This window comes from Palaemon carinicauda, chromosome 18 (genome assembly GCF_036898095.1).
Source record: "Palaemon carinicauda isolate YSFRI2023 chromosome 18, ASM3689809v2, whole genome shotgun sequence".
Classification (NCBI taxonomy): domain Eukaryota; kingdom Metazoa; phylum Arthropoda; class Malacostraca; order Decapoda; family Palaemonidae; genus Palaemon; species Palaemon carinicauda.
In genome coordinates, this window is record NC_090742.1 from 39130954 (window position 1) to 39144059 (window position 13106).

The 13106-nt window shown below is 41.4% G+C and overlaps 1 protein-coding gene across 3 annotated transcripts in view; it reads right to left on the reverse strand.

Annotated features, from left to right (window-relative positions):
* Positions 1-779: 779 nt before the first annotated feature.
* LOC137657788 (uncharacterized) overlaps positions 780-13106 on the reverse strand; it is a 280780-nt gene continuing 268453 nt past the window's right edge. For all 3 annotated transcript variants that reach the window (XM_068392305.1, XM_068392306.1, XM_068392303.1), the window contains 2 exons: positions 5398-5606; positions 780-883 (listed from right to left, as the gene is read on the reverse strand). In XM_068392305.1, coding sequence (XP_068248406.1) covers positions 5436-5606 — 171 coding nt within the window. In that variant the 3' untranslated portion in view covers positions 780-883; positions 5398-5435. The remainder of the gene's footprint in view (positions 884-5397; positions 5607-13106) is intronic.

Here is a 13106-nt window from a genome sequence, read left to right on the forward strand (position 1 = left end):
CAGTGCACAAGGTACCACAATTAATGCAGGCAGCAGCATACAGTATAAGGATGTAAAATTACCTAGTCTTTAGAGGAGATTTAAACCCTATGGATTTGGAAATTGGCATTACCAATGCCATAACTAGATAGAGGAAGCTTTGTTCTATCCAATAGACCTTGTAATGCTGTTTTCGGCCCAGTGGTGCCTGAGTCACTATGATCCTATAGGCCTCAAATTCCTTGAGTATTAACCTCTAATAATTTTTTCCTGTACAGATGTTAATATTTTTTGGATTCCCCAAGTATCTGTCTAAATATCATAATATACAATCTCAAGCAATGCCACTGTTTTTACTTAGTATGCATAAAGTTTGGAGTATCTTTATGGTCTCATAAAGTTCACCAAGGTAAAAAGCTACGTCTTTGAACTTAACAGCAACTAGATATCGCGGTGATTTGAGAATCGTTTGTTGTACTCCGACAGTAAAGTTCCTACTGTGTTTTTCTTGTGACTTTCCTTGAATTATATATCATGTGCGGTGTAATATTAGTAATAGTGGTAATAGGGGTACTAGTAACAGATCTGGGCATCTCATTTACAAGTGCTTTAGCAGTTTTTACTTTGCTTTATAAGAGTTTCGAAATGCTTTTAAACAATTATAACATATTTTTTTCTGTTGATTCCTATACATTTACTGTCTTAAATCTATATGTTGGTTTATTCATCTAATACCTGTAGTGAAATAGGCACTATAACTTCAGACAGTTGCAGAAAAAGCATGGAAACAGAAACTCAAATTATAAAAAAGTTTATTAAAAGGATTTACAAACACAGCCTATTTTTAAGACCTTGTTTCAGTTCAAGCTCAAGGTGATAGAAGTTCTCTTGGCTGAGAACAATCCTGTAAAGTTAAAAATTCAAAATGTCACAGAAAAATGTAAGTCTTGCAATATGATAAAAAAAATATATACAAAAGCAGCAGCACTATAAATCAAATTTTATAGAAGAGTTCTTTTTTTCTTATAATTACATTACTGAAGTTTATTCTGCTCTTAAGATTGTTAGATGCTATTCTATAAAAAGTGGGCAAATTAAAATATACAAAAAGTAACATGCTTTTTTCCTATTCACACAATTCTGAGTAATTTTAGATATGGATATGTCTTCATCAGCACTGGAACAGTCTCTGAATTGCTAATAAGGTAGTTGATTAATGGCAGGTGGCATGAGGAGGAAGCCCTGCCCACTTGTCTGTCTCACAATAGCTATTTCTGTCTTTAGGCATAGGACTGAGAGGGATGGTTGGGGAAGGAAACTTAATTTGAAGGACTTAGGTTTGTAAAGCTAAGAAAAATAGAAATCACTTTTAAAATTTATTATTGGTTCCTACATATATAAAAATCTTCAATTCTTTAAAATAGGGGGACTTACTCATAGATGGTAGGAAATCCCCTAAATTCAAACTGGAAGGTTCATATCTTCCCTGGACATGTAATCCTTCCTGGTCAGGTACAGAAATAAGGGAGAAGACTCCAAAAACCTCATAACAGCTAATTAAGGGATGAAAAAGCTGTAAGGGTCTCCGCCATTACTGGCTTAAAAGGAAGCTAGTATTAGGACTCAGAAAACTTATCTCTCTGACAGGGAGATGGCTATGACAGTGTCAACGCAAGTACAGTAAAAGAAATGTTTGGTAAGATACTAACCCATCCTCCCCCATGAAGGAAGGCTGGAGGAGTTGCTTATGAAAAGTGCTCCATCGTGTAACTCGCAAGCATCAGATGTCTGGCCAACTTGTTACGGTTGCAGCTGCTGCATCCCCTTAAGAGAGGCACAAGAGAGTAGTAAAAAGCTAGTCATTCTACCTTTCTTAAGGACTTTATACTGGATGTGTTACCTTAGAAGGAATCATACAAGGTCTTTGAGGGAGCTGGGAGTTCTACATATCCCCTGATCAGCCCCAAGGAAAAGGGATCCAAGGATCTATAGACAATGTCTGGAGGTAGAGAAAGGCAAGGGTGATCAAACAACTTCAGACTCATGTTCAGCTCAAAGTACACCGACAAGTAAACCAGAAGGCTACTGTCAGGGCTAGGCTTGTGAGTTCCTACTTAAGATTGCAGAGGTACACACAGACCAAAGTCGCATCTGCAAGCAAACAGCCTCACCAAGTCAGATTGAACAGTTTCTTGAGACTTCCTTCTTTTTTTTTGGTAAGGCTAATGAGAAGGATGAAACAATTGCATCAAGGTCCCGAACTGATCTTCGACATAGGCTGGTACTTAACAGGTTCTTCCTCTCACAATGTCAGACATCATGCAGACTGAAACCCGCCATGGCTTTTGAGGTTTGGGCTTTGCCTCAGAACCAGGCTGTGAGCAAATCATAAGTAGAGCTACTCATAAGTCTAGTAACTGCTTGGACCTCGTATACACCGAATCCCAGGTGTTATAACAAGTAAGGTTGGATCTCTGGTTGGGGCATCTGATCATGCCTTGATTTCATTAGTGGTGAAGGCTGAGCAGCCTGTCCCTGATGTATCATACTTAAGATTTATATAAATCTGAAGCAGACTGAAATGGCATTTTGAGTGATCTTTTGGGCTTGAATTTGTCACAATTATATAGTAGTGTTGATAATGTTGTTCCTTTGACTGAGATTCTAGTTAATATAACTGATAGCCGTATTCCTTCTTGTGTGCTAAGGTACTGAATGAAAGACAAACCATGGTTCAATGATGATTGTAGACGTGCTTATTTGGAGAAGCAACCAACTTGGTACATGCAGGCCAATACTTGTAGAAACATAGACTCTTGACTCGCCCTCCTTGGTGTCAGGGACCTTGGGTCCGACCGGCTGTGGAAAGGCGACATCAGAGTCTACGTAGAGGCAACAACTTCCCTCTCCGACACCATACCCGGCCAGTGTAAGGATGGGTCGAGAGACGGGTACATCTCATGCGCCTCTCTCCTTAGAGGAATCAAGAACAAAAGGGGCTGATGGCTTTCCCAGGAGGCACAAGAATCCTTTTCTGGGATGCGGGTAGCCTTGTTCTTTGGGATGGATCGAAAATCCTTACTTTCTCTGAGGTGCGAGCCCTAAGAGAAAGGTGAAAGGGATTAGGTGGTAACCTCCTATCCTCTGCGGCATCAGGAGATACGGTATCTCAACATAGTTTGTTCCGTTCTACCGGAGACTGGAGACGTTCCCAACTGGAAATCTTCGACTCTGAAGGGAGAGAGGGCATGAGGTCGAAACAAATTCAATAAGTGATAACCAGTAGTTATCAACGAGAATCACTACCCTGGGTGATCGAGAACCACGATGGACTCGAGGACGAGGGTCAGTCAGAGTGACTTGATATCAAGATCATGGACTTAAGGGTGTGAACTCAAGCTCTTGCAGGTGTCCTGTTTCTTCTGGCAGCATGTGTAGGATTATCTGGTAAGCTCGTAGGTGAGGCACGTCTAGGTAGCGTGCAAATGGGCAAGCATGCAATGGTGAGATGTGAACGGGTGACACATGAACAGTTGAGGTGTGTCTGCTTTGCACGCAAGGTGTTGGGGCACGTGTGGGTACCGAGGAAAGTTGTGAGGCATGTCTGGTTGTGCGCAAAGTGTTGAAGAGCATCTGGGTTTTGCGCGAGGTGTTGAAGCACATCTGGGTGGGTGCGTGAAGTAGTGAAATGTGTCTGATTGGAAAAGCAAAGTGGTAAGGGGCACGTGTGGTAACTTTCCTGTTCGCAACCTCTAACAGGGTGAGAGCATGTAAGTGAAGAGCATGAGGGTATAGCATGCGCTCGTGCAACGTGCCCTAATACCACAAGCTCAGGAGAGGAGGGGTCATCCAGTGGGAATAGGTCAGTTGGTCCATATATGCCCTCCAAAGACCTAGTGCACTCAGGATGATTTGCGTGTTCAGAAGAGCTAGTGCAGTCAGATGTGTGTGCGCATGTTGGGAGACTTGTTGCTAGCCAATTGAGAATTGCGCTTCTCTGAAACAGGCAGCATGCGCATCCCAGAGGGGTGATGCAAAGGAGACATGCTAACACCAAGACTGAGACTGGTGTGACGGTGTATGAACTTGAAAGGAGGAGCCCGAAAAAAAGATAAGACTTTCTTTTCTGCCCTCAAAAGTGACAAGCCAAAAGTGTCCGGCACAGGAGCAGCAACACACTTCTGTGCTTTCTTCATGACCAAGGAGGTCAGAAAAACTTGCTGTGCATCGTTAATCTGTAAGGCAGAAGCCTTCTCCCAAGGAGAAGGCACAACCATTCCTCTAAGGAAACAGGAAGGTTTTCAGGCCTCAAGACTTGTCCCAAAGTTAAAGGGCCACCACTCTCCTCCTCCATTTGGCCTGTAGAATAAATCAACCAGGAACTGGAGGGAGGCATACCAGTGATCAGAGGAAGAGGTCAAGATTTCTTTATCTCTGAGGATGAACCTGAATGGGAAGAATACCTTTTGGACCTCTTCTTTCTTCTATCATATGCCATCCACTTGGAAGGTGACCACTCCTGACACTTTATTCCTACCTGCAGGAGTGTACCCTGGAGGTAAGGCACAAAAGGTGGGGATCCTTCTCCTTGGAACTCATGAAGGTGCTGTAATGTCCCGACACCCTCGGGCCATGTCCACATATCCACAGGCATCCTCTCAGCAAACACTCGCTATCATACTGAAAAGAGAAACAGAAAAGACATAAGTTTGCCAATGCTCCAATCAGTGGAAGGATGTCTGTTTTTACTGATAGCTGTAATCAAAGTGGGTGCCCAGTGAGCAAGCAGGGGACAGGGCTTTTCTGCTCCGGGCCACCTGTCTACTGTATACCTCGTTATAAAGATTTTAACTGCCGTATTCTCCAGCTTTGCTATTATTCTATCCTATGTGAAGGACGAGGGTTTATATTTATGCTGGAATAAAAATAGGAAAAATGAAAAATCAAGCTATCACAAATGAATGTAAGAAATGTTCTAACAGTTGAGAAAGCACAATGGTACATCTATACCCGTTGCAGTCAAACAAAAGTAGCTACTGCATTCTGCGACAGAGGGGTGTGGGGCTTTCTCACACCACCTGTTGTTAACCAACAACATTGTCATAAATTCAATGGTTGTTCCAGAGCTGCTGAAGACATATCCCTATTTTAAAAGAAGAAAGGTTTTTACACTGGACATTTTTATGTGTAGGAACAAACTGACATTTTCATGTTATATGTTATCTCCCTTTGTTTTTGTTCTTCAAGAATTTACAATGTGAACACTTAGCAACAATGTGATATCCCAAGTAATTTAAAGATTTTACTAGATCAAGTAAACTGTCAGTGGGCTATTGACACAGCAAGAGCCTGTGTCTTGCACTGAGCAACATCAATCTAAATCTAAAACTATCCAACCAATATTTAATAGCTACTCACCTATATTATAGTAGTTATGCTGTGTCCAATCGATGAAATTACCAGTTAGTCGTTGAATCTTTCTTATGTAGATAAGCTAAGAGATGAAGGACTTGAATATTCTTCATCCATTCATTAAAGGGCTGAGTTTCTGGCATATTTGCAAAGTCAGCTAAAGTTAACTTTAGTGGTGCATACTCAAAACTTAGAATCTGTATACAATCTAGAATCTGTAAAAAAAATCCATAACATGAGAAAGAAAATTAAAGTCTTAACCTAAAATATGAGTTACATTGTTCATGATGTTTACATAAATACAAAAACCTCGCATGTCATTACTAAAGTAATGCCTCACAACACGAACTTAATTCGTTCTGTAGTGGTTTTCGTAATGTTATTTTTTTCGTGTTGTGAGTCACATTTCACATGCTAATTGCCTAATTCGTTCCAAACCCTAAAAACACTACATTAAATCTTATAATAAAGCAACTGTATCACCGCAATGAAATACTGTACAGCCAAATACATCTGAACCATTCAATATAACTAAACTAACTGTTAATACCTGTAAATTAAGTAGGTATTGCAACATAATGTAATAATAAATGAAAAATAATACAATACTGTACATATACTCTACAAAATATACCATGCCATATGTACTGTGGTATTATAGTTACGCCTATTACAGACTGCAACTACATTTTCTATTGTGCAAACAATCCATTTTCTTCATATTTTTGATGGGTGACTATTTTATTTTCGGCCTAGCTGGCAAATCTCTTTTCTTAAAATGAAACATTTTTCGTAAAGTGAGTTGTAAACCTATTCGCATCTCGTTTCGCAGATTTTGTGAAGAGAGGTATGATTGTACTATAATCAATAATATAATCAAAAGCTTATGGTAATTATTGCTATTCACAAGGCAGCAAGCAAGCACCAAAAACGGATTTTGAGCAAAGCGAATAATCTATTTTTGGGCTCAAGCCATGACGTCCTGATGGAAGGTTCCTTCAGTAGTTTCCTTGGGTATATTTGACTACAGGGATATTCCCAGAGAATTAAACTAAAGGTTATCACAGAATTCTAACTTCTGGTGCGAGTACCCTAAAGGTTTCCCTCTAGGATATCGTATATCAACAGGGGACGCATGTATTAACACGCCACATAGCTATCTGCACCCCATATAGAGTTAACACTTCGATATGGAAAGGTGGAGAATAACTGGGGAGCCGTTCCACAGTTACACTCGTCCGTGGCTGCTTTTGGTACTCGAAACGTAAACAAACGGGCGCCATTGCTAAATGACATCACGTCCGTCCTCATCCTGAGGCCAGCTTCTTGGTAATCTCCATGATACAGCAGGACAGGGCGGGGCCTGAAAGGCTGGACTAGAATAGACGGGAGGGTCCATCAGGACGTCATTGCTATCTCACCCAAAAATAGATTTTTCGCTTCGCTCAAAATCCGTTTTTTGGGCTCAAGCCATGACGTCCTGATGGAAGTGTACCAGAGAATTAATATATCGTGGAAATTTTTCCCTTTTTAAGCAAGTGCCAAGGGCTTCGAATAGAGGTATGTAAAGTGTCCTCGCTAGAGTTTCCGTGGGGATCCAGCTTCCTGCCCCCCTAGCAGAGAAGTCCCGGTGGCTACTCACCCTGCGGAGAGTTCGTGCAGGACTCGGAGACAAGACAGAAGGTTAATATTCGGGTAGGAATATTATCAAGCATAGGTAAGTGATAAATAATCACTACGCTCCTTGGAGGAGAGATCAATCTGGTCTCGAAGGCAGGACGAAGGTAAGTATTCAGGTAGGAATATTACACAGCATGAGTGAGTATATAATACAAGTAAATTTATATTATTCTTCTCATTCAAAAGGAAGGGGTTAAATGAAACTATGACAATCATATACTGTATTTCATAATAAATAATAGGAGCGGAGAGAGACGCACATGTAATAAAATAGACATTTTATTTCATAGATTGCAGATTATTGTGATAACAATTGCAATAATAAGTGTAAAGTTAATTTACAATAATAAACGGATTTTGAGCGAAGCGAAAAATCTATTTTTGGGTAAGATGGCCATGTCGTCCTGATGGAAGTTCCTCTAAGGTAGCTTCCTAGGGTATATTACAACTACGGCGATATTCCCAGAGAATTTACCTTAAGGTACCCAGAATTCTAACTCCTGGAGCGACTATCCCTAAAAAAGACCTTAGGGATATCGTAAATATCAGCGGACGTATTCTTGACACGCCACATAGTAATCTATACCCCGAACAGAGTTAACACTTCGTAGGGGTCAAATGGCAAGAAAACGAAAACGAGAAAGAAAAGGGGAGAGCCGTTCATAAGGCCCTCTCTTCTCCCGTTTCGTAAGCATGCCCTGCGTCGATTCTGGCGCCAGCTGCATTCCTTGTAGCGAAACACGAGGTGCTACAGATACTGTATGTAGGGAGGGGTCCTACGGCCCTTTCATAGAAAGGGAAGGGCGGGTCCATCAGGACGACATGGCCATCTTACCCAAAAATAGATTTTTCGCTTCGCTCAAAATCCGTTTTTTGGGCTCAAGCCATGTCGTCCTGAAGGAAGTATACCAGAGCATTACTGTATCTGTGGATTCTTAAAATGTGCCGTACTCCTCAGAAGTATTTCCCCCAGTCGACGCGACCTAGAGACCTAAGATGTTACCGTCATACATCTTTTCAACTAATCATAAACCATGATAGAGCTTCCTGCCCCCAACAGGGAAGAGTCCTACTAGACTCTGGGAAAGTCTCGAAGAGTACATATATCTATGTATGAACCCCAGGCAAGCGAGTATAGTGGTCTCACCCCATACTAGGTAAAGCGAAGTTTGAAAAGAATCACTGTGTCAATATGAAATATCGACCAGTCCTCCGCTCAATACACGTATTGGACAAAGGTTTATATCCGCCTAGGAGGAAACTCGTAAATCCACCACCATCCCTTTATGGGATGGAGTCCTCCAGCTAAGGGAAAGCATAAACCAATGCAATATTAGCTTGCATAAAGGAACATTCTATGAGATTTATCCCCGGATAAATATACAGTGATGCCTCAGGATACGAAATTAATCCGTTCAGGATGCGGTTTCGTATCCTGATATTTTCGTATCCTGAGTCGTGTTTTACATGTAAATAGCCTAATCCGTTCCAAGCCTTATAAAAAGTCACCCTTTCTTTCATAAACACGCTAAACTGTAGTAATAAACATGCAATGTAGCCATTTCTATCATTCAATAATTAACACAACCGTTAAAAACAGCCTAATCCATTCCAGAAACCACTATGAGATTATTCAATAATATAGTTATAGCCAAGTTATCCCCCCAAGCCCAAAGAAAACGGTCCGTTTTCTTTACTACTGTATAAAAGTTACGGTACTGTATGTACGTAAAGCATTTAGATCAGTGAAGGTGTATTGTTACCTGTACGTACACCTAAATTAATGATTGATACCTGTACACTCTGAAAAAAAGGTTACAGTTAATTAGTGTAACAAAAAAGTTGAAACTTACCTTTTGATTGAGACGATGTCCGATAGCGAAGTCGCGGCAGAGGAGGATGGCATAAGGCAGAAAACGTAACAAGTGACAGACTACGTACAGTAATTTACACACTTAACACATTAACACTTAAACTTTACGAAATAAAAAAAATGGAAGAAATAATTAACACTTAACATTACGTATGGAAAACTATAAAATGAAAGAAAAAATTACTTTAACACTTAACGGTAACATAAAACTTAAAATTTAATTTTTTTTTTTTTTTGCTCTTTTATAACTTTACGTTTTTCTTATTTTCTAAATCTCTTCTACTTCTTCATCACTTTCTTTTTTCTGTTTCTTTTCTTTACTTTCACCTTCTAATTCTTCATCCCTTCCTCTTTTCTGTTTCTTTTCTTCACTTTCACCTTCGTCTTGGCCTACTAATACCGCTGGCCTCTTTAATAAGAAACTATCCACTGAAGCTTGTTTCTGCCTTCTTTTCAACACATTTCTAAAAGGCATTAGGCAAACGTAATATAATACACTACGTAACAAGTGACAGACTACGTACAGTAATTTACACACTTAACACATTAACACTTAAACTTTACGAAATAAAAAAATGGAAGAAATAATTAACACTTAACATTACGTATGGAAAACTATAAAATGAAAGAAAAAATTACTTTAACACTTAACGGTAACATAAAACTTAAAATTGAATTTTTTTTTTTTTTGCTTTTTTATAACTTTACGTTTTTCTTATTTTCTAAATCTCTTCTACTTCTTCATCACTTTCTTTTTTCTGTTTCTTTTCTTTACTTTCACCTTCTAATTCTTCATCCCTTCCTCTTTTCTGTTTCTTTTCTTCATTTTCACCTTCGTCTTGGCCTACTAATACCGCTGGCCTCTTTAATAAGAAACTATCCATTGAAGCTTGTTTCTGCCTACTTTTCAACACATTTCTAAAATGCGTTAGGCAAACGTAATATAATACACTACGTAACGTTATATACAGTCTATGTATAGTAAACACTAATACAGTACAGTGCACAGTAACGAATGTTTATTAACGATAACACGTGGCGTACGAATGTACTGTATATTAACACTAAGTCAAACAAGCGAAAGCAAACAATGTCTGTTAACGATACCGCGGTCGGAACGAAAAGAGAGAGTGAGAGATGAACGCCCGTGCGTAGGCAAGCTGGGATAGTTGCCGACCAATAGGAAAGCAGGATCTTATGGCGTCAGCTAGCGTCTGAGTAGGGAGATAACCAATGGGTGAGCGGGAGGCTGTAAGTGAGTCTACCCAAGTTCAAAGTCAGGCGGCGCGCGCTTTTTAAAATTACTCTCGGCGAAGAGTTGGGATCTTGTAAGGTTTTCGTATCCTGAAATTTTATCCGTATCCTGGGGCATAAAAATCTTCGAATCACTTTTCGCATCCTGAATTTTTCGTAAGCAGAAACTTTCGTATCCAGAGGTATCACTGTACATAGAATGAATGCTCACAGGTGAAGGAGACGCAAGGTTCTCAAGAACCAGTTTATTGACAGACAATAAACAGACAGGTTAACCACAATCATATATATATATATATCTATATATAAGAGGAGGATAACCAAAACTTTAAGCATAAGTATGATAGTAAACAGAAACTTGTTTATCTGAAAGAAAAACATTGGAGCCACTTTTAAGATACCAAAGTATCTAAGTCAAAAGCCTGTATTACTAATCAGTCACATTAGCGTTAGAAACGCTCGGCACGCATGTTTGCACTTATGCTAGGTTCACCTTTGAAAGTGGAACAGTCAACGTGGGTCACCCAGTGCCCTCACATAGTTTGTAGTACAGCATGTGCCTACATACTCACCCTGGAATTAATTGTCCCAATTAAAACTACTGTTCCTCGCAGAGTTAAACAGCAGGGTTAACGACGCAACCCACTGCTACCACAGAACCTCTTAGTTGCTGCATTTGCTTCGCATAGTGACGAAAGAACACTCTGGAAGACTTCCAGCCAGTGTATGAACGAAGATGTTCAAAATCCCTACAACTAAAGAAGTTTAAGGATGAAGCAACTTTCCTCGGATCGTGACCTGTGGGTGAACAGTCAGGATCCGCTCTGCGAATAAGATATGTGATTTTCGCCCTGAGTTGTTTCAGTGATAAATTTGAGCCTGACGTTTCTCCCCTGACCAGTTGACCACCCTTGAAGTCTGAAGTTCTACGAAGATAGACCTTTAGGCATTCTACTGGACATAGAGATGCATCTTCTTTCAGAGGGCAGATTCTTCAGGGACCCCACCTGATGGTGGGTAACTCGTTCTTGGTGAGAAACGTAGGATCCGGAAACAGGTTCAGTTCCCCCATCCAGGAACTGAACACGACCTTCCTCTCTCGAGAGGGGTACGATCTCACTAACCCTGGCCCCGGACGCGGGTGCAAAAAGGAGGATAACTTATGGGTCAAATCCTTTAACGCACACTCCTTATTGTTCAACAGCGAAGCAAAAATGAAGAACTTTTCTAAAGACCATGAATTGGGCTTTGGAGGTGCTAAAGGTCTGAGCCTAGCGCAGGCTTTCGGAACTTTTATAAAAGATCTCGTTACCGAAGTCGACCTGGAAGGCATATAGAATGGGTCTTGTCAAAGCAGACCTACACGTTAAAATCGTGTTAGCCGCCGATCCATAACCATGGAGATGGATGAAGAAAGATAAGCAGAAGTCCGTCGTGATCTGCGGATTCTTCGCCTGACAAAGGCTACCCATTCTCTCCAAGATGACTCATGTTGCCTTCTAATAGATTTGCACTTATAATCCTCTAGGAAGTCTATGCTGGCTTTCGAAATCCCGAACACTTTCTCACCTGTTAAGGAGAGAAAATCATGAACTGCTGGGTCCGGGTTTTCTGTAATGAAGCGCAGACAATTAACTTCTGGACTCGCTGGGTCAGAACTGGATCTGGTAGCGGTAGAAACTCCAACCGTAGCTCCAATGCCAGAGGGAACCACACACTGTTCGGCCACTTGTGGGCCACTACTGCCGCTACTCCCTTAAATGATCTCAGTTTGTTGAGGACCCTCAACAGAAGGTTGTGAGGAGGGAACAGATAAATCCTGGACCATCTGTTCCAGTCGAGGGACATCGCGTCCACTGCTTCCGCCAAGGGGTCCTCGTACGGGGACACATACAGGGGCAACTTCTTGTTGTCTTTCGTCGCAAAGAGGTCTATCTGAAGTTCTGGGACTTGACTCAGAATGAAAGAGAATGATCCTGCGTCTAGGGACCATTCCGACTCTATCGGTGTGAACCTGGATAGAGCGTCCGCTGTCACATTGCGGACTCCTTGAAGGTGAACTGCTGACAGGTACCACTTCTTCTTCCCCCAAATCGGAAGATGGCCAACATCACCTGGTTGAGAGGTGGTGACCCTGATCCTTGTCGATTCAAGCATCTCACAACTCCCTCGCTGTCCAGCACCAACCTAATGTGGATCGAGCGACGCGGGGAGACTTTCTTAAAGGAAAGAAGGACTGTCATAGCCTCTAGAAAGTGACTGTGAGAGGTCTTGAATAGACTGGACCAAGACCCTTGGGCCTTTTTCTGATGAGAGTGAACTCCCCATCCCTCCTTCGAGGCGTCTGAGTGAATTGTCACCGACGGGGGAGGTGGATGAAGAAGAACCGACTTCCTAAGAAGTCTGGCTTGGGACCAAGGCCTGAGAAGAGTATTTAGACGAAGCGGAACTGGTCTTCTCAGATCTCTTCGCGCATCTGATGCATAACTACTCCAATCTCCGGTTGCATCCTTTAGCTGTGCTCTTAGCACCGGGTCTGTCACCGAAGCAAACTGGAGAGACCCCAGTACACTCTCCAGTTCGCATCTGATATCCATACGGAATCTAGAAGTCTCTTGACAGAACCAGCTATCTCCTTTCTTTTCTCCGCCATGACGGAAAAAACGGTGTGACATTAGGTCCCAGTGGATTCCCAACCACCGGAACTTAGAGATGGAGAAAGTCGAGACTTTTTCTGTTGATCTTGAAGCCTAGATAATCTAGGAAATGGATCACATACAGGGAAGCTTGCAAGCATTCTGTCTTGGATGCTGCCCACACCAGCCAGAAATCCAGGTAGGCTACTACCTGAATTCCTTTTAGGCGTAATTGACTGAGAACTACGTTCGCAAGCTTCGTGAAAATCCTT